Source organism: Drosophila subpulchrella, chromosome 2R (assembly GCF_014743375.2).
Source record: "Drosophila subpulchrella strain 33 F10 #4 breed RU33 chromosome 2R, RU_Dsub_v1.1 Primary Assembly, whole genome shotgun sequence".
In the NCBI taxonomy this organism is placed as follows: Eukaryota; Metazoa; Arthropoda; class Insecta; order Diptera; family Drosophilidae; genus Drosophila; species Drosophila subpulchrella.
This window is the reverse complement of record NC_050611.1, coordinates 15,112,837-15,132,677: the sequence shown is the minus strand read 5'-3', so window position 1 is coordinate 15,132,677 and position 19,841 is coordinate 15,112,837. Positions and strand designations below refer to the sequence as shown.

The 19,841-nt window shown below is 37.7% G+C and overlaps 5 protein-coding genes across 24 annotated transcripts in view; 4 read left to right on the top strand and 1 right to left on the bottom strand.

Moving 5' to 3' along the window:
* LOC119549532 (heterogeneous nuclear ribonucleoprotein L) overlaps positions 1–2,504 on the bottom strand; it is a 116,195-nt gene extending 113,691 nt beyond the window's left edge. For 16 of the 20 annotated variants that reach the window (XR_005219418.1, XR_005219417.1, XR_005219419.1 and 13 more), the window contains exon 1: positions 1,954–2,504. The gene's annotated coding sequence lies outside the window, so the exon portion shown is untranslated. Of the gene's footprint in view, positions 1–938; positions 1,111–1,284; positions 1,408–1,953 lie in introns of those variants that run through there. The other 4 variants (XM_037857652.1, XM_037857653.1, XM_037857654.1 and 1 more) reach the window with 4 other exon arrangements.
* Positions 2,505–9,032: 6,528 nt separating this feature from the next.
* LOC119549784 lies at positions 9,033–9,373 on the top strand. The gene is given in 2 exon segments (XM_037858046.1): positions 9,033–9,071; positions 9,074–9,373. Coding segments are annotated over 2 exon segments (339 nt in total).
* Positions 9,374–11,501: 2,128 nt separating this feature from the next.
* LOC119550255 lies at positions 11,502–13,126 on the top strand. The gene is made up of 2 exons (XM_037858831.1): positions 11,502–11,743; positions 12,953–13,126. Exons 1-2 carry the CDS (start codon positions 11,531–11,533, stop codon positions 13,019–13,021), a joined length of 282 nt encoding a protein of 93 aa, XP_037714759.1. The 5' UTR covers positions 11,502–11,530; the 3' UTR covers positions 13,022–13,126.
* Positions 13,127–13,168: 42 nt separating this feature from the next.
* LOC119550256 lies at positions 13,169–13,745 on the top strand. Its single transcript, XM_037858832.1, has 2 exons — positions 13,169–13,326; positions 13,384–13,745. Exon 2 carries the CDS (start codon positions 13,426–13,428, stop codon positions 13,591–13,593), a length of 168 nt encoding a protein of 55 aa, XP_037714760.1. The 5' UTR covers positions 13,169–13,326; positions 13,384–13,425; the 3' UTR covers positions 13,594–13,745.
* Positions 13,746–18,670: 4,925 nt separating this feature from the next.
* LOC119551212 lies at positions 18,671–19,392 on the top strand. The gene has a single exon (XM_037860447.1). The coding sequence runs from the start codon at positions 18,743–18,745 to the stop codon at positions 19,292–19,294; it is 552 nt and encodes a 183-aa protein (XP_037716375.1). The 5' UTR covers positions 18,671–18,742; the 3' UTR covers positions 19,295–19,392.
* The last annotated feature ends 449 nt before the right edge of the window (positions 19,393–19,841 follow it).

Below are 19,841 nucleotides of genomic sequence, written 5' to 3'. Positions count from 1 at the left end.
GTGAAGAGAAACTGTTTATTATAATTTAAATGATTTAAGTTCGTTGAAGGAAAATTAATGCTTTAAAGATTCTAAACGATCTAACATTCATATGATAGGAAAATTAGTATTTCTTCCATAGAACAAGACATTTGCAATCAAGCTGACCTTTTACTATGTCTATTTTAGAACTTGAAAAGGAACCTCTATTATATGTACCATTGTTTATAGAACTAGAACTATAACTAGAACTAGGAACCATTTCTTATCGGAGTCTAATTGGGTTAATTATTCGGCGTCCCAAGCGGAGAATGACGAAATAGGACAATTACATTTTTATGGGAAATTTAGGAGGAAATACATAACGGGCCATCTAAACAAATGACAATCCATAATGCGTTCTAATTGGAAAGGTAAAGCAAGGGCATTAATCAAAGAACAAAACAAAGAGGAAAATTCTGAAACAACCCTCGGAAAGTTGTCAAAAACAGATGGAAAAGCAGCGAAAAGCGCCGGCAAATGACAAAGCGAAAACGGAAACGGGGAGAAAGCCGAAAGTAAAGGAAATGAATATGCCCGAAATGTCAGGATGAAGAAAGAGAAGAGGCAGTGAAAGAAGGACGAACAGGAGGCGCAAAGAGGACGGTTGGAGAACTGTCAGAAAAGCGAAAAAGAAGTGCTGTGAAAATCGCGTAAAAGTAAACTTGAAAAACTTTTTCGGCCCGCTTCAAGTACAACCCTTATGGAAAATGGAAAATGCCCCGCACACACACACAGCACACACACACACAGACACAGAACACACACACACGGACGGACGGCTGACTTTGTTTTGTTTGTGGGGGTGGATTTTTCATTAATGGAAACTGAACGGCAAAACTGAACGCTGAACTTTGTGACGTGCGCTTTTCTATTTTGTTTTCATATGCGGCGGCAATTGTTATTTTCTTTTCGCTTACAAAATGGTGGAGCGCGGCAACAACAACAACAATGCAAAATAGTGATAATTTTGACTGCACACACACAATCAATTTAGCAAATTGGAATTTTGTCTCTTATCAAGTCTTTCACTGTGTTTTTTTTTGTGTATTTTTGTAAGTAGTTTTTAATGTGTTTTTTGAATTTAGTCCTGCAATCACATCGTTTGATTTGAATAAAGAGCGTGCTGCGAAAGAACCGCTAAGTGGACGAACTGCACTCTGAGTGGGGAAATGTGCGACTGTGCACCTGTCAAAAGGGAAATTCAGACTGGATGACAGTTCGGCGGCAGAATGATTGTCACCTCTTCTTCTTTCCCCAACTTACTGCCGAAAAAAACTGCGAAACAACTTGGCAACACGGATGCACACGCACACGCACACGGACAGGAGGAAGAAACGCGAGATGATGGGACTAAGTGAAATTTTCTAACGGTCGCAAGGAGCTTTTCCGACTCGGATTTTCTGAGTTTTTCCACTTCGACGCCGAGCTGGCGAATGTCAGTCAAATGCAAGAAGTGGAAACCTGTGAGCGAAGTGGAAACCGAGAGAAAGGCCAGAAAGAGATGGGTATAGCGAGAGAGAAAGAGAGAGAGTGAGAGCGGGCAGTCAGGCGCAGAGAGAGAATTTCTCTAAGGGTTGCAAGGTGTCCAAAAAAAGAGAGAGATAGAGAGAGGGAGAGAGAGAGTGTTGCAACTGCAACACTAATTTTTTAACACTGCCACGCGCCTGTTTCTCTCTCTCCCACTCTCTCTTCGACACTCTCCCTGCGAGCGGGAGAGCGCTACCTTTTTGCCTGGCCCTTTTGTGCTGAATTTTCGTGGGTGGCAAAGGAAAAATCTTCCGGTTGTTCTTATTCAACAAATGTTGTTTCTGCTTTTGCACACACACTGTTTTTCCACACTAACACGCATGCATCTCACAGTCGCACACACACTCACACACAGAAACTCGTAACGGCTCACTTTCACCGTTAGCGCCAGCTTTTCTTTTTTACCTGGCCTTTTCGCTGCGCTTTTTGCACTTGTCTCGTTGTTTATTATTTATGCTTTTTCGCAGTCTTTTGGCTTTTATGTTGTTGCTGCCTCTTTTCAGTACACAAACAAATCGCGACGGCGGGCGAGAGAGTGAGTGGGACGGGGCGAGAGAGTGACAGACACAAACAACAAACAAACAACAACTCGCTGCGTGCGGGGGAGCGAGACGACGAGAATCGATAACCGTAGACAAGCGCGTGAGGAAGAGGCAAAATATCAACAACAACAGCAACAACGATAAACGACGCCGCGGAAGTATTTAATTAAGCCAAAGTATTTAATTTAAGCGTACTTGTGTATCTGTGTACGCAAAATGCACGGCACCCACACGAACACACGTATATTCATCAGCTTTTGTTGCTTTGTTGTTGTCGTCGCTTTTCTTTCAGCTACTTCTGCTGCCGCTGCTTCTTCTTCCTCTGTTTCTCTGTTATTTTATTTTTTATTTTTTTTTTTTTCGCTACTGGTAAGCAATTTCCAACCGTGCACAAAGTTTTAGCTCGAAGCTCGAAGATTGTTTGAGGTTGCGAATGGCAATTCACCGAACGCCAAGCAAACCCGCGGATACGGTTTTCTCTCTTCATGCCGCCGCGGCAGCGACGTCGGCAGAGGCCATTTTCTACCGTCTCGCTCTCTTACCCGCTGTTAACCGCTTTTCTCAGTCCACGCAGAATGTTAGCCGCATACAAATCGGCCTGTTAGGCGCTTTTCTCACTCCACGCACGCTGTAAATGCTATGTTAACCGCTGCAACTGCTGAGAAAATGAGAGCAGCGGTCGCCAAACGCTCTGCGTCGACGTCGGCGGCGCTGCCGCTGCACTGTGGTCAAAGTTGGGCATTCCATGGTGGCTTACAAGAATTTTTGATAAGTTTTAATTGCGCCATATTATATAATTCATAATAACGTACATATATTGACTTTCTGAATTTCTTTAAATTTGTTCTATTTACAGTTCATAAATATAAATCTTCAGCACAGAAAAACGTTATGGGATCTGTTCATAACCTTTATTAAAAATGGTATCAAATTAACAAAAACTTATCAATCTGTTTTAATTTTACGAATGACCGGAACAAATTTCTGCTAATTATTTTGCATTTGAAATAACAAACAAACTATATCTGTAAGTCAATTTCATCAAAAAATAAATTGATTTATGTTATTGTACCCACTGTGCGCTGTTTCCACGTCGTAATGAGAAAATGAGAGCATTATATTTTTGTTTTACTTTTGTAGGAGCGAGACAACCGCAAATGCCGATCAATATGTGCGAGCGGTGCAGCAATATTAAATGCGCTTGTAATCATCCTCTCTTTACAGCCGCGCGCATCAGATACTTTTGGAGAAAGACTTACAGCGAAGAGTAAAATTTGCGGCATTACTCTTTCGCTCTTACAGCCGCGCGCATATCTCACGGATTGAACAAAAACGAACGCACACGCACACAGCCAGCGAAAACGCAAGTGCTGGCAGCGGAGAGAGAATACTTGTTCTCTTTCCCTCTGCGGGCGTTGTAATGGGCAACTGCGAATCTCAGCAGCGCACAGTGGGACATGTACGCAATTTATTCAGCTATCCTTACTAAAAGTTTTAAGGAAACTCATTTTGTTGCTGAATGTGGTATTCTATTATTTTTATTTTAATTTCCAAAAAAGTTAAATTTAAAAATAATACGTTAACAACAATTCATATAAAATATGTAATTTATTCATATTTAAAACATTAGTTTATTGAAGCAGACTTTAAAAGTCATCGTAATTGTTTTAATTTGTAATAGGTAAAAATAGTTATATTCAAACTGATTATAAAAGTTTTATGGTCGCATCTTATTTCCAATTATGCATCTTTAAGATTTCTTTATCCAACTGCATTTTGAAAGAGATTCATGGAAGAGAGCGCATTGTCTCTTACAGTAGCCTTACTTACCCAGGTGCAGCCAACAAATTTGTCAACATCGATTTGTTGGTCCTTGAACAAAGTTTTTTTAAAATCATACTTTATCTAATATCATTCTGGGGCAGTAGACGTAGGGACGAAATGCACTAGAAGGGTGTGCAAGCGGTACACTGCAATAGGAAATGATGGTGTAGAAATGAATCTAAAATATTTAGGGATGGATAAAAAGTTTTATATATGGGTGCGCTAGGGAGGTGTCCATATATTACCTAATCAAACCTTTGAGGAGTTTGGGCTACGCTCCCACCATATAATCATTTTATCGAGTAAAAAATGTATTTGTATCACAGGAGTAGTCATTTGGCTGACACCCCAGATATCAGAACTTTTGGTTGAGATATATTGGTTGATAAAACCAGATACAAGATTTGAACGTACGAATGTCAAGATTTAAGGAACTATAAGAGCTAGAACGTTGGGATAAAGCATGTCAATGATTGACATACATAGATATCGGTCAATATTTACCGAATTTTTTTTTATTATTTACTAACTAATTAAGGTTTGCATGGTCACTAACTACCAGTGGCGGATCCAGGATTTGGTTGTGGGGTTTTTTAAAACAACATTTTTATTGTCCCTATAGAATACCAACTTTTAATGTTTAGATTAATCTTATAAATATTTGTCGTGCCGTATAATTAAAGCTATATCTTTGTAGTAATGTCTTTAAAAAAACTTTTAATTTGGTTGCTTAAGTTCTTGAAGCTTATTTCTGAATTAATGATCAGAACAGGTAGGCCGAAAAGTGGTCGATATATTTCACTTTAAGCCCGTTATCACTCGGTTCGTAGGACACCCCCACTTTTGCGAAACCCGCAAATGACTTTGAGTGTCCAGGACGTGCTCCGTGTTCGCCTAATGCCAAAGTGCAGCAGCCAAAGCAGCAACAACAGTCAGCTGAATGGTAAACAACATAAACTATTTAGTCTATGGGTGGGTGGGTGCGTGTATGTCCGGGGCGGACTGTTGGCGTGGTGTGCATAATGGGTGCCAACCGTAGTAGTCGAAGGTCCCTAGACCGTAACCGCACTCCTCGGTAATGTTTGTGCCATAAAGTATGGATTAAACCGTATATTGGTACATGCATACCGCTGTGGGCTTCAACTTATCGTGAAACACCGCACTTGTTGCCGCTTTCCAGTGATTTCGAGATAATCTCCATATGGTAACCTTGCTACCATCAGTTGAAAGTTGAGATAATAATAAGTTGTTGGTTAAGCGGTTTAATAATATACAGTCAAACTCTCAAGGCTCAAGCCTTTATCTCACACGTAAGAAATTTGAGATACAGAAAAGTCGGATAGAAAAATATGTCTTTTTTGAATGCTTTTTTATATTCTGATAGCTTAATATTAAATTTATGGCATATACACTTTTAGAGCAAAAATAAAATGTGTTTCTGGTTACATGACATAAAGTTGATTATAAATAAAATTCGAGTTACGGTTGTTTGCCTTATGGAAGTTCGACTGTATAAACAAAAGAATATTTCTAATCGGAAATACATAGTATACTTATCGGCTTTGCATGTGATGTAATTTTGTTCCATCCCAAAAATATGCAATATTTTTTTTTTTTTTTTTTAAATGGAGAGTTGGATATTGGGAACGGATGAACCGCAGGGTCGTAAAATGCTCCAAAACTTAATACCTGAAAGTATGCAATGTTTTAAAAAAATATTTTAAAATTTCTCAGAAATTAAAAGAATTAAGCGTTGCCAGACCGAAAAAATGCTGTCTCATCTTAAGGGGAAAGGAGTTGTGAAGAAAGTGGTGAGGGGTTGTTGCTTTGCAGAATGGGGGTCAAAGAGCAAGACGATGTTGGTGTTACCAGCTCAGGAAAATTATGACTCATGTTCATGAAGAGGAAGAACACTTGGCGCCTTGATTCAAAAACATTGCATTTTTGAAAAAAGTGTATAGGATATGGCATCCAGTAAACATGCTAAACGGATACTAGGGAACTATATTATTTCTATTAGTATATCTTAAATTAAGTTTATACAGAAGTTCTTAAAATATATCATCAATACGCAATGTTTATTAAATACATTTTTTTAAATGTTCAAAGCTGCTTGGATCTTTACTTGTTGGAGTCCTTATAACAGGAGGAAAAACGAAGGCAGATCTAAGATGACTCTATGATGTTGAGCAACCAGATTCGGATTATGAAGTAGCTGCAGTGGAATAAATGCTTTCAATTAGCGGATTTTCCCTGATCTAATTCGGCAAATACCCACTCTTTAGCCACTTTTCAACTCAAGCAAGGTAAATCTGCTTAAAAGGGCACTAAGTAAGTGGCCTGTTCTGGCTGGCAACTTTCACTCGACTTCTGGGTTGCATCCGCCATATGCGCCCCCACTTTAAGACTCCTTTAATGCCCGCGCACGCAATGTGTCCCCCAGCAGGATGCATCCCGGGAGTAACGGCTCCCAGTTCTGGGAAGGCCGATAAGCCGACGCTATCAACGCCTTACATCCGCGCGTGTCTTGGCGATGGGATTTCCCTTTCTCCGAACTCTCCACTCCGCATCTCCCGCTTCCTGCATCCGCTTCCGCTGCATCTGCCGGAGCTTGCTATCCTGTTTTAGCCAGATTTACAACCAAGCGAACTCCTCGAATTCCGTAGCTGCACAGAGAAAAAACATATTAGTACAATGCAATACAATTAAATAGAATATACCACGATTTCCTGTTCTTGAAGTTGCATAGAAGTATTAAATTTATAATAAAGGTTCAAAGTATATAATTGTTTTTACTTTTACATACAGAATATATCACTTAAATCACTAAGGATTTTGAATCACCTTTTAATATAATTTTAGGTGTCCAAAGTACCGAACAATATATTTTAAGTTGATAGGTACAAAGAACTAGTTCATAAAGACAACTATCCTATATTCACTGCATACTTTTAGAAACCTGAGATAACTCTTAAAGGTGATTTAAAAACCCTAGTGATATATGTGGTACCCCATATTTTTGAAGTTTCATAATTTAATTCACCACTAAATTATGATATTGGGATCTCGAACTACAAGTATATAATACAATTTTCATGTCTATATTTTTTATGGCCATAATAATAATTTTTGTACAGACACTTTGACAAGTATCAAAAATTGTTTGATGTACAATTTGTATGTTTTATTGGCACGCGATAACTTTTACTTGGGTATTCCAAAAATTATGAACAAGGAAAATTGTCATGGTTCTATTTTAGATTTTGATGAGAACCTATTACCTATTTATTGTTCTAATTTATTTTTAATTTCTTGACATTTGTTCGACACGCCTAAGCATGTTTTTGGATTTTTTCCGTGCCTTTTTTTCTCTCCATGTAAATGTGAGAGTTTGTTTATCTGCGGCCCCGCCGGAAAGTGAAATGCTTATGGAAGCGTCCTGCTGCCCCGGCCTCCCAGCTATTTGACCTTCTTCGGCGCATTTGCCATGCAAAATTTAATATATAACCGTAAGCTGGGCTCCCTGCTAATTTGCCAGCTGAAGAATGCTCGAAACCATCTAATGCAAGTTCCGAATGCGGGCCCGAGTGTGTGTGGGAATCCTCTTTTCCGGCTCTTAGCTCACACAGATACAAGTGCTTCCAAAAAGATAAACAATGAAGTCTTGACCCAGTTCAGAGTTGCTTTTTTGTGCGCTGCCCTTTGTCATCATCATCCAGCGTGGGTGGTGCCAAATCCACCAACTTTACATACAAAAACGGACGCTTACCGAAATTGAGACAGCGACCGGGGTTACGTGGTAGGGGCGTCCTAACCCGATACATTTTCCTTAAATTTTTTGCTTCGCTCCCTTTTTTTTGGCTGCTTGATATGGGCCAAAGTGCAGTCAGACAGTCATTGGATCATTTGTCGTGGCATTGTTGCTTTTTCCTTCAGATTTCTTTTTCGGTCTTCTTTTTTTGTATCAAGAGTTGAACGACAATGCGGGTATTTCTTCAGGCATCTCAGTTCAAAGCATCAGAGATAGGAAGGAAGTAATATTATAGATACGAACTGTTAAGTACATTTTACAAATATATTTGGAGTTATAAATTTCATTAAGGTTCTAGTCCGATATATAAATCATGCATATTTATTTATTTAATGCAAGTTCTTATTTTTTATACAAGCTTAAATTGTTTATATAAGGTAATAAAGGTTCATTAGGTTAAATAATTACCTTATTTACCTTACAATACTATAACATCAAACAACTTTAAGGTTTATTTATTTTGAAGTTTTTAAGTTTTACAGTAAGTAAGCACTAAATAATATAGAGCAAAACTAGCAGTCAAAAGTTTTCACATGTACAAAACGCCTTTTCTCAAGAACTAATTATTTCAAACCATTAAAATGTTTATAGATTCAACAATGTTCAGTAGCTGAATTCCTTTCCAGGGTATGTGTAAATAAAAAAGCTAATTGCGGGTTTCGACAAATTTCTATTTTAGAATATTGACCGTGTGTATTTAGTCATCCAAAAGTAATAAAAATTGATGGACATTGCTTTTCCTTACCTAAAAACAGCGCCGAAGTTTGTTTATCGTAATATAATCCTAAAATAATATGCAGAATGTTGGTTTTGAATTAAAACTGTATTATCAAGTCCTAAAAAAATAGCGATTCACTTTTATTAAGACATACAATCGACTACACTTGTTGAATACATATATCGTTTATAAAAACATTTTAATAACATTTTAAGTTTAAAAATAATATAATAGTTTTTTGTCCATTTTAGAGTCAATTAGCAGACAATGTGTTCATTTACTACTCAACAATCTGGCCGTAGGGTGCAACATTTCCCCCTGACCGCCCAATTTAAAGCATTTTCACCCAAAATGACGCTCTCGAACGGCCCACACAGATACACCACCACCAGAGCACACACACATTTCGATAGCAGGGGCAAAAAAGTTACGAAAGCAAACAGAATCACTGCCCCCTGACTGGAGCTGAATGTTCAGAGCAAATGAAGGTGTCAAAATGACAAGCAGAGACAGCTAAAAAAAAAAGAACGGAAACGAAGGATGCGCACATACACTGAGATACAAGAGGAGTGGGTTGGACGTGCGATGGATGGATGGCCGCCTTCCTGGCCGCCCCCTTTTCGGCCCCGCCCCCTTCCGCCTCTTAGACCGCCTAACTGTGTAAATGGCAAAGCGACAGCAGCATTTGCTAACTTTGCTGCAGCAGCAACAAAGGCTACAGCACAGCTACAACAAGAACTACATAAATGTATCTGTATCTATAGCTATATCTAGCTAAGCGATGGCCGTGCATTGTATTGCAGTTACGTGCTCGATGGTCCAGCAAAATGGCGAAGCGAAAAAAAATCTCTGAAACAAAATCAACAAAGAAGTAGCAGAAACAGCAGGGTGCCATTCGTTTGTAAAATCTTGAATACACTTCTCGTATAAACATGGGGAAAAAAGCTCCCAAAATAGCCAGCCAGCATGGAATTTATAAAGAGAACTACAGGTGGCATTGCTGACAGAAGACTTCGAACGAGAGTCCGTTTATAATATTCCATTTTTGACTTTATTAAATTAAATTTAAACAAATTTTGGGCTTTACACTGCGTGCTTTAAGCCTTTATTATTTTTTGTTTTGAACAACCCAAAACGAACTTTATATTAAAAATATTAGTGTGTGTATTTAACTAAAACTATTTGGATTTAATAAATATTATAGTTCATATGCTTTATAAATACATTTGCTGCCAAATGAATGTTGTATCCTCAACATTTTTATACCCTTGCAGAGGGTATATTGATTTCAGTCAGAAGTTTGCAACGCAGTGAAGGAGACGTTTCCGACCCCATAAAGTATATATATTCTTGATCAGCATGACTAGACGAGTCGATCTAGCCATGTCCGTCTGTCCGTCTGTCCGTCTGTCCGTCTGTCCGTCTGTCCGTCTGTCCGTCTGTCCGTCTGTCCGTCCGTTTCTACGCAAACTAGTCTCTCAGTTTTAAAGCTATCGGGCTGAAACTTTCCCAAAAGTCTTATATCTTTTGCAGGTAGTATATAAGTCGGAACCAGCCGGATCGGACAACTATATCTTATAGCTCCCATAGGAATAATCGGACAAAAAAATGAAAAAAAATTATATCTTTGGTGTTTTTTAGCATATAAACTCCTAAGCTTGGAAATAACAATTTTTAAATAATTTTGAATTTTTAATTAAATTTTATCGAAATCGGACGACTATATCATATAGCTGCCATAGGAACGATCGGAAAATTTGTGGAAAAATAATATGAAAAAAATTTTAGCTTCGGTGTTTTTCAACATATAACCTCCAACGCTTGGAAATAACATTTTTTAATTAGTTCTGAATTTCGAATTAAATTTTATCAAAATCGGACGACTATGTCATATAGCTGCCATAGGAACGATCGCAAAATTGGTAGGAAAATAATATGAAACAAATTATAGCTTCGGTGTTTTTTAACATATAACCTCCTACGCTTGGAAATAACATTTTTTAATTAGTTCTGAGTTTCGAATTTAATTTTATCAAAATCGGTCGACTATATCATATAGCTGCCATAGGAACGATCGGAAAATTGGTAGGAAAATAATATGAAACAAATTATAGCTTCGGTGTTTTTTGACATATTATCTTATACTATTGGGAATATCATTTTTTGTGTTTTTAAATTTAATAATTATAGCTGCAAGGGTATATAAGCTTCGGCTTGCCGAAGCTAACTTCCTTTCTTGTTTAAATTTAAATTAAAGCTCTTACAGAAATAAAACTGGAAAAAAAAATTTAAATGGGTAACTATATTTTATGTAGGTATTTTTCCGAAAAAAAATTTTTTTTCTCATTAAAATTAAATGATAATTAGAATCCAAATACCAGGCTAATTAAAAAACCAAAAAGCCGCAAGTTAGGGCATTGATGGCAAAATAAAGCCAACAAAACGGCTTAAAGACTTTGGCAGTGCCAACTGCTTACTCACTTGCCAAAATCGCAAAGCGGATTTAAGTTGTAGCCAAACTTTAAATGAGTTCAAGTAGATTTTGGGCGCAAATCGAGCACCACCGCCACCGCCCACTTTTCCAGTTACGCCCCCACATCGATGATGAGATACTTCTGGCACTGATGAAGCATAATGATGATGGCTTCGCCCGATTGATTGATTGATAGCTGAAGGATTGGTCGCGGGGGGGGCTTCCTCAGTTTGCACTTGAAACTTAGGCACAACCGACCGCAAATGAATTTCTAACAAGAAGAAATTCAGATTGCTCATACGCCGCGTCAGCCGTCGTGCGGTGGATAATTTTAGATGCAAAACGATGCACATATAGGCATCGGCACACCCCCACTTTCGCCCATCCCCCCTTACGCGCTGCGACCAATTAATTTCGTTCAAATAATTATGAATGTTTGAACATTTTTTTTCGCCCAGCAATTTTAGATATTTCATTTTGGGCAACGAGCGCTTTTTTATGGCGGCCATGAGCCGGAAGTGCCGGCGAAAACTGTCGCACCAGCGGACTGGCAGAACTGGCAGTGCCAGTGGGCACATGGCACATTCTCCGCGGCGGCGCCAGTTGCATTCGGAATGGATCAGTGGACGGGTGTGCACCGGGCGTTCGTCATTCGGGCCTACTACAAGAGCAACGACTCGATCAGCGGAGCCCAGCGGCTCTTCAAGAAGCAGTTCAGCATTTACCAAACGCCGCCGACGAACGTGATCAAGTCCTGGCTCAGGCACTTCGAGAGCACGGGATCCTCGCAGGGGGGCTGCGGCGGATACGCACGATCCTCGCTGCCAGTAAGTTATAGACTAACTATATAGATTACAGTCAAGATACATATTATTAGCTGGTGCGCCCCTGAAGTCCCCAGTTGCACTCGTTTTTTTAACATCTCTAAAACAAGTTCCAGACCTTCAAAGGTGTTATAACTTATAACAGCAGTTTCAGACCTTCTATGGAGTTATAAATTATAACAGCAATCTAGTAAATACATTTAAGTTGTCTATAAATATATTATTCAAATTATAGAACACATCTGTGGTGTCACAAAAATAATAGTTTACATTTTATTCGCACATGCGACAGAATTAATAAAGTCAAAAGAATGAGAAACCTTTTTGAGCACCTGATTTAAGTTTTGATTTAAATTCTTTTAAAAGGTTTTTATCCTTTTTTATAAAAACAACTGAATTCTAAATGGAGTTAATAAATTAAAAAAAAGTATACTATTTTTGGTATGATTTAGTACGCTTTTTTCATCTTTTCACACCATCCTTGAACTTATTTTTAATAGGGAAATGCATTTTAAAATTAATTCAATTATATACTATAACTTATAATATTTAGCCAAATATTATTTTTTATTTTAAAAGTTACGATGAATTTAAAATTGTAAATAGATAGAGCGATAGCAATCATACTATCATCGCTTGGCTAAAATTCGATTCAAATAATTTCAAAATATAGATATTCAAACATTTCTATAACAGTGGCGTATCCAGAGACGATTCTTGGGGGGGGAAATTGAACTTATTCTTCGATTTGGGGTTCAAACTTATTATTGCGAGAGAAATACAGTACAAATTATAAAACAAAAATTATCCATCCCATTTTTTAGGTAAACAAAGTGGTTATATTTTTTTATTGCAGAGAATATTTTTCTAGCAAACAAGTAAAATTTTCAGGTTCTGTGGTTCCAAGGGGGGGGAAATTTCCCTAATTTCCCCCCCCGTGGATCCGCCACTGTCTATAATTTAGAAGTATTTCTTCTAATAAAAACGATAAGTACAATTTTATTTGAATTATACTTCCAATACTTAAATTTGTAAACTATTCGATAGGGCGACTGCATTCAAGCTATCATCGCTTGGCTAAAATACGATTCAAATATTTTTCAAATTAATTTTCCAAACATTCCCATAATTTTGAATTTATTTCTAATAAATACGATCTTTATACGATTATCTCATATTTTTCCCACTTACAACCCACTTATATTTTTCCAGCAAATCTTCTGCACCATTTGCAATCAATGCCTGAGTAATGAGAAAAACTTTTGCAGCTCCGTGAAGTGAATATGCACATGGCGCATAAGTTAATCTGTTTATCGTATATAAGTTAGTGTGTATGGTTCGCAAATAAATTTCTTGGCTAATTAACAAGCTTGCCAAATCAACACATCTGCCCGCTGGCTGGCTGTCTTGACCCACTTGCTTGTTTGCATTTCTGAAAAATGTATACGCAAAACCAAAATCAGAAATTCTTTTGAGCAAGTGTGTCATGAAATTGCCATTCGTTTCTGCTCTATATACCTGGGCAGATAAAACACATTTTCCAAATATATCTACCGACACGAGTGTACATATCACCATACAAATTGGTAAGTAATCCGTCCAGATTAAATCGTAATTCATTGGCACCCCACCCACCCATCTAGCCCGATTAGGACTAGTTCCCCTGCAAATTTTTCAAGCTCAATATGTCTCTGTGGTCGCAGCTGAGACCCATGGAGTGGTGTAGGTCGGTCTACAGGGACTATCATTCGTGGTCATTCGTCAAGTGTTCCCTGGCCTTTTGTGCCGGGGTGCTCCTCGTGCGAAGCCTCGACGGAAAATTGCCGGAAAGCAGCTTGGTTCCCGAAATCTAGACCTCAAACTGGCCTAAAGTAGGATCATAATGCTGGTCATCTCACCAAATTGACGTCGGAGAAAAAAACAGATTCATGTTTCTGAAATTTTGTATCATCATGGTACTGAACTTGTTGATTTAAATCGAATTAAACAATATAGTTTAAAGTTTTGACTGCTTTCTGATATTTAAATGCATGGATATACCAAATGGATGGGTCGGTAAAGGGTTTCTAAGTACATCATTTGCTGTTTCACGTAGGATAGTGTTTCAATTTTTGACCTCTGATAAGTAACTTAACAAAAACACATCCTTAATTCAAGAACAAATCATTCTTAAATTTGAAATCATCCTCTGGTAAGAAACTTAAATCTACTCTCAGATAAAAACATCCTTAATTCAAGAACGAATCATTCTTAAATTTGAAATATTCCGAAAATGTCCTTTATTCAAGAACAATATTCAATAAACATGAAGTAACAAGTAAGATTGATTATGAAATTAAAAATGTCTTTGTATGTGTTGGCTATTGCCACGTAAGAGCGAGCGTGGCCGAGATGATTTAAGAATGAATCGTTCTTGAAATAAAGACCGTTTCGTATCTGTGGCATTTTTAAGCGCATTTGGGTGTACTGAGTGTACTTGAAAATGTATAAGTAATATTAGTACACTAAATTTGTGTTCATCAATATTAAAGAAATCTTTCGATTTCTATGTCCCAACTTGCGTTCATCTGTCAATTGCCTGTTCATCGTCTTCAGTTGCCTTTTTGACTTTCATTCGGTTTATGACACAGCTCCACTTCCTGGGACCAATCAAAACCTCAGTTGTCAGCTTTTTTGCCAGAAGTAAATCACATATTAACCATTTTTTCGATGCCGACATCTTGGTGAAAATGTCCACTTTAAGGGAATATCATCGGGCTGTCATGTTGCTTTGGGTAAAAAACCAAGTGTGAGGCCTGCTGACAGGCATCGTGGAGCTGGATGATTCCCCAAATGATACACAGCCATACACCCTCATCCTGCTTAGAGATTACAATCGGAAAATGCGTATAAGGTTTTACATTCCGCCCGTCGCAGGCATTAGTTTGAGATATGTGTGCCGAAAACGCCTCCGGCCCCGCGGCAAAGAAAATAAAATTAGGAGGCACTTTTTGCCATAAACATAAAAATTGCTCCTGCATCCCCAGGAAGACAGCATCCAGTATCCAGGGGGGGGCGGACCATCCTTAGCCAGCAGCGATTCCTTGGCATCATAATTTCGAAATGACAGGTAATTTGGAAGCAGCAACAGGAACGGGAAGTGGAAGTGCTACCACGATGGTTCTTGGGGCAGGGGATCGTATGAAGTGCGAGTACCAAATGGGAAAATGATGCGGGTTTATTAAGTATCGTTACTCAGAAGGAAAACCTGCCCAGATACCCCGAACCAAATCCCTCGCAACAAATTTATGATGCGCCGTTTCCAAAAGACATACCCCATGAAAAAAATGCTGAAAAATGTATATTGTAAATATACTCAAGATGTGATAGTCGGGGGTACTATATAACTTTTCTTCAGTTTCTTCTTCAGCTTGCAGCCACCCAGTGAAAATGCTGCCGCACATGAACATGCAACTAATGAGCTGAGTTATTTCCAGGCAGCAGAAACCTGGCTACTGGAACACGCCACGGGAGCCCAGCTCCTCCTGACCGGGTGGTTTAAACTCTAATTGAAATTTAGATAGCTGCTACGTGCGCCAGCCGGAAAATCATCGCCAGGTGTCACGGTAGGTGATGTGTTAAACAGGCGGAATGGCAACGGAATGCCAAAGGATAAAGCTCCGACTCCGACAAGATTTACAGGAAAAGACGACAGGCTCAAGAACAGAGCAATTTTTAGAAGGGACTGCAATTAACCGCATACTTTCATGAATCTAATAGTACTCATGAGTGGTTATAATTAACTTCTAGTTAAATTATACGAATAGAAAGCCTATGTTAACCTAGTCTGCTTTTCACTGTTATAGGGAATACTCTGTATAAGATGCTTTAAGATTTATCGATTGAGTTTAGATCATTACTTTGTTGCCCAATATTGCTAATAATCCTTTAAAAATTACGTTCCCCCCATACGATGTCTGATTTTTTACGGCCCTATACATATCGACCCGACTGATGTATGTGCTTAGTAAGTAGTACGAGATACAGTGTAACACTCCTTGATTTAGGCATAATATATTTTGGTTAAGTCAGTTCTGAAAATGTGTATACACAGAGAAAACTATCTAAGAACATTGTTTTTGAATTGAGAACAATGTTCTTGAATTGAGAACATTCGTTCTTAAAAACCGTGTAAGTACATTTTGGTATCAATATAAGAACAAAATAGTGAGAAGAGAAAAGTTAGATTGAGTTTATTTCACAACTTTTTGATAAGTATACACTAAGGACTGAATTAATAGTATATTTGTACATACAATGTACTTAAATACCGCCAATTTAACTTGATTCGAGCAAAATAAAAACATTTTCAACTTAAAAATGTCGTTCTATTTTTAAGAACAATTTCAACTCAGATGAGAACGTCAGAATTTTCTCTGTGTAGGAATGTTTACCATAGAAAGATTAATAAATTGATTTCTGGTATAAGTTTCATAGTGTTCTGCGACTATCTGCCATAGTTTCCGGTATCCTGAATATATTTTACAACTTCGTGCAAAGTCTACGTTTTAAATACTTTATGGTTTGGATTGATATTCAAGGATCCAAGGATATTGGGAGCACAAAGCACAAAACAAAATGTTATAAATATTTATATTTTTTACCCAATCATACGCGTATTAAAAATGTTTCAGTGATGTTATATTTAAAATATAAAACTATACTAAGTAAGAAGCGATCAAAGACAACAACTTTCTTCAGCACCTTGGGTAGCTTAGTGGGATTGTCTTGTACTATATTAATAACATGAACTGGATATTGAGTGCAAGTAACCTGGCTCAGTTATTATAAAGATATTTCTAAAGACAGTCTGGAGCATTAAGATTATATCACAGAACTTACAAGTACATACCCGCATCACAGCGGCCATATTTCATTATAGAGAGCCTTGCAGCTCGTTTAACATTCGGCTATTAAAAATGGCGCCATTGATGCGAATATTTATTGTGGCCCGGCTTTTTCATAATGTTGGATTATCTAGGCACATGTCTTGCCGGGATTTATGTGCCAGGAAGAGCACACAAGGGGAAAAGACCAAGAGTCAGCTTTAAGCCGTAAGGAAATTGAAATCTTAAGCTTTATTGTTTCACTGGCCCCTCCTTTTCTGGCACTCAGTTTGGGATCTGTGGGGGATTGCCCCGCGCGACGCATGCAAAGTGAAGCAAGAAAGCAGGAAAGCAGGAAAGCAGGAAAGCTGGAAAGTGAATAAAACTGCAGCAAAAGCAATTTTCATAAATATTTAATGGATAATGGCGAAAATAAGCGCCAGGAGCAGGGCCAAGCCGCATGATGGGAGGGCAGGGAAATCATTTGTAAGGCATTATAATTTTTTGTAGATGAGTTTTAATGGGTAAAGTATCAAATAAATTATACAAATTTGTATACCTCTTATTTTTATTAGAATTAATCATAATATAATCATTTGCAAAATATTTGTATTTTCTGTATCTTACACTTAAAAATTTGTAGAAAATCGTCATATAAGAGAAGGTATAAAATAAAGTGTATAAAATTACGAAACTCAATATTTTCTATGCAATGCAATTTCAACTGCTTTTATAAAGATATTAAAAATTTTTTATCTGCATCACATAAACAAACCTAAATGTTTGAAAATATTTTATTTGTGGTTGTCCATAATATCATTTATGTTTTGGTGGTTCTTGCTATCCTTAAAATTATTAAAAATTTTTTTTTTTTGCAAAAACCTGTGAATTTATTATGTTAGATACCCCATAAGGCCTGCCAATTACAGCGCATGAAAAGCCTGAAAAATGAGGGTAAAATTCACGCGAAATGGAGCAGGCAGCGCGCGGCAAAGTCCGTCCATTGTCCCTATCCTGCTGACTTTGGCTGCTCCTGCTGGTCGCTGGAGTCCTTCAAGTGTGCCCATTACAGACGGCAGAAATCATAACAATAAAAGTGTGACAGGGCGGAAGGGAAGAGGCGCATGGTGGGCCGTTGGCCGTTTTGGGGGCGAAAGCTCCCCTTACTTAATCGATGATGATGAATAATTGATTCGCTGCGATGCGCCCAAGCATGGAAATGAAAATGTCGGTGCATGCGGGGAGCAGCCTTCTGTTTCTGCCTCTGTTTCTGTTTAAGTTTCGGTTTCAGAGAGAGTCCTTTTAGTCCTTTTTACACGTGTGTGTGTGTCTGTCCGTATCTGTGTCTGCGCCGTGTTCTTCTGTGTGTAACGAATGGCAAATTTCAGGAAGCGGAAATGGCAATTGCAAGCGATGGGAAAAGGCGGCAGAAAGACAACGGCTGAGGCAAATGTGAAGTTGTGCGCTAAATGAAATGCCAACACAGCAACACGGCCGTGCAAAACGGAAATAGCAAATGCGAATGACGCTGGATTGTTGGGCGGTTGACTGGGCCAAAGAAGGGGGGTCCTTTTGGGGGGATGGGCAGAGGCAGACAGGTGCCAAGGTAGACAATTTGCCGGTATTTAAATTTTATTTCGAGTCCTGTTTAAGTGCATCAGGAAGCAAATATAAGGAAATGGATAGCGGCAAACGATGAACACATTTCCTATCAATTTGGCAGACATGTAACACTGCCCATTTTAAATCTAAGATAATGTTTAGTACATCAAAAACCCCCCGGCAATAAAGATTTTTCTTTAATATTTTTCTAAAAATTTCATGCAACTATATATAAGTACAAGGACACTTCTTTGCTTTGTAATAATAAATAAATAATATATAAGCTGTATGGATATTTTTAATATCAATCATATCGTGATACGTTTGTTATATTATAACACATACGATATGATACCTTTGAGTAAAAGCAGCGAATTTTTCAAATTAACAAAGTTAAGGTGCATTTTGTAAAAATGTTTGCATTGAACCAAATAGTAGACATTGAAAAAATTGCTATTGTGAAACGTTTTGAAAATTCGGCTTGCGTTTCACTACATTTTTAAAGGCAACAGTATTCTAAGACATATTTACTAAGATGAGTGAGGAACTATTCTCCAACAATTTAAAAGACTTAAATCTGCCCAAAGTGGAACGCATCAATGATATACGAGAGTTCATGTCCGATCCCAAAAACTTTAATAGCAATATTAATGAATTGACCGAACGCCTGGAAGAAAACGTACAACAATGCCGCAATATTATCAAAATCTTAAAGGACAGCCTCAGCTTGAAGATAGCCACCATGAAAAAGGTTAAGACGGATGTGTTGGAATTGAATTCGGAGGTCGGAAAGCCCGGGGCGGAGATTCGTTTTGTGACTAACCGTGAGAAAGTAAAATTGCATTTTCTAGACGAGACAGAGATTAAAGAATACAGTGTACAAGATGCCCTGGAACAATATAGCGTAAAGATGAGTTTAATTTATGGTGAGATACTGTCTTTGGACAGCGATGTGGACCATGTTACCTATCTGGAGGGAATTTGCAAGATGAATGTCGAGTATGTTAAGAATTGGTATAAAGCTGAGATGCGGAATAAGATCAAAAAATCCCCTCCCGATTCTGTTGGCGATACAGTAAAGAACTAAAGTTTTCTTCGCTAAATTCATTTTCATTGGTTCTAACCATTCACAATATTGTCACGTTCTTATTGAAAACCATAATAAATTGAATTCTAAAACTAAAACACAATCACTAGCTTCGTAAAATCAAATTTTGCAAGAAAATGCATGATATTTTAATTAATTTTGCCACAAACGTGTATAAATTGAACTGAATGATCGTCAATGTAATCATCACATAAATAATTATCATAGGAATGACGAGCACTTTTAAAGCCATTTGTTGAATTATTTTATTTTGTGTATATAAAAATATTAAATTTAATTTAATTGTGTTCCAATCGTGCATGAATTGAAATGAATAATTGTCAATTTAATAATCACATAAAAAGGTGTCCTTAAAATGACAAGTTTGTTTTTGATTTTTTCTATACAAACATAATTTTATTTTTTTCCTAATAATTTCAAGCACATTTTTAAAGCTTTTTATTCAGAGCCATTTCAAATTAAAATAAACACGATCTGCGCGAGTGAAAAACGACGCCAAAGGTAAAAATCCAATTTAATCGCCTTT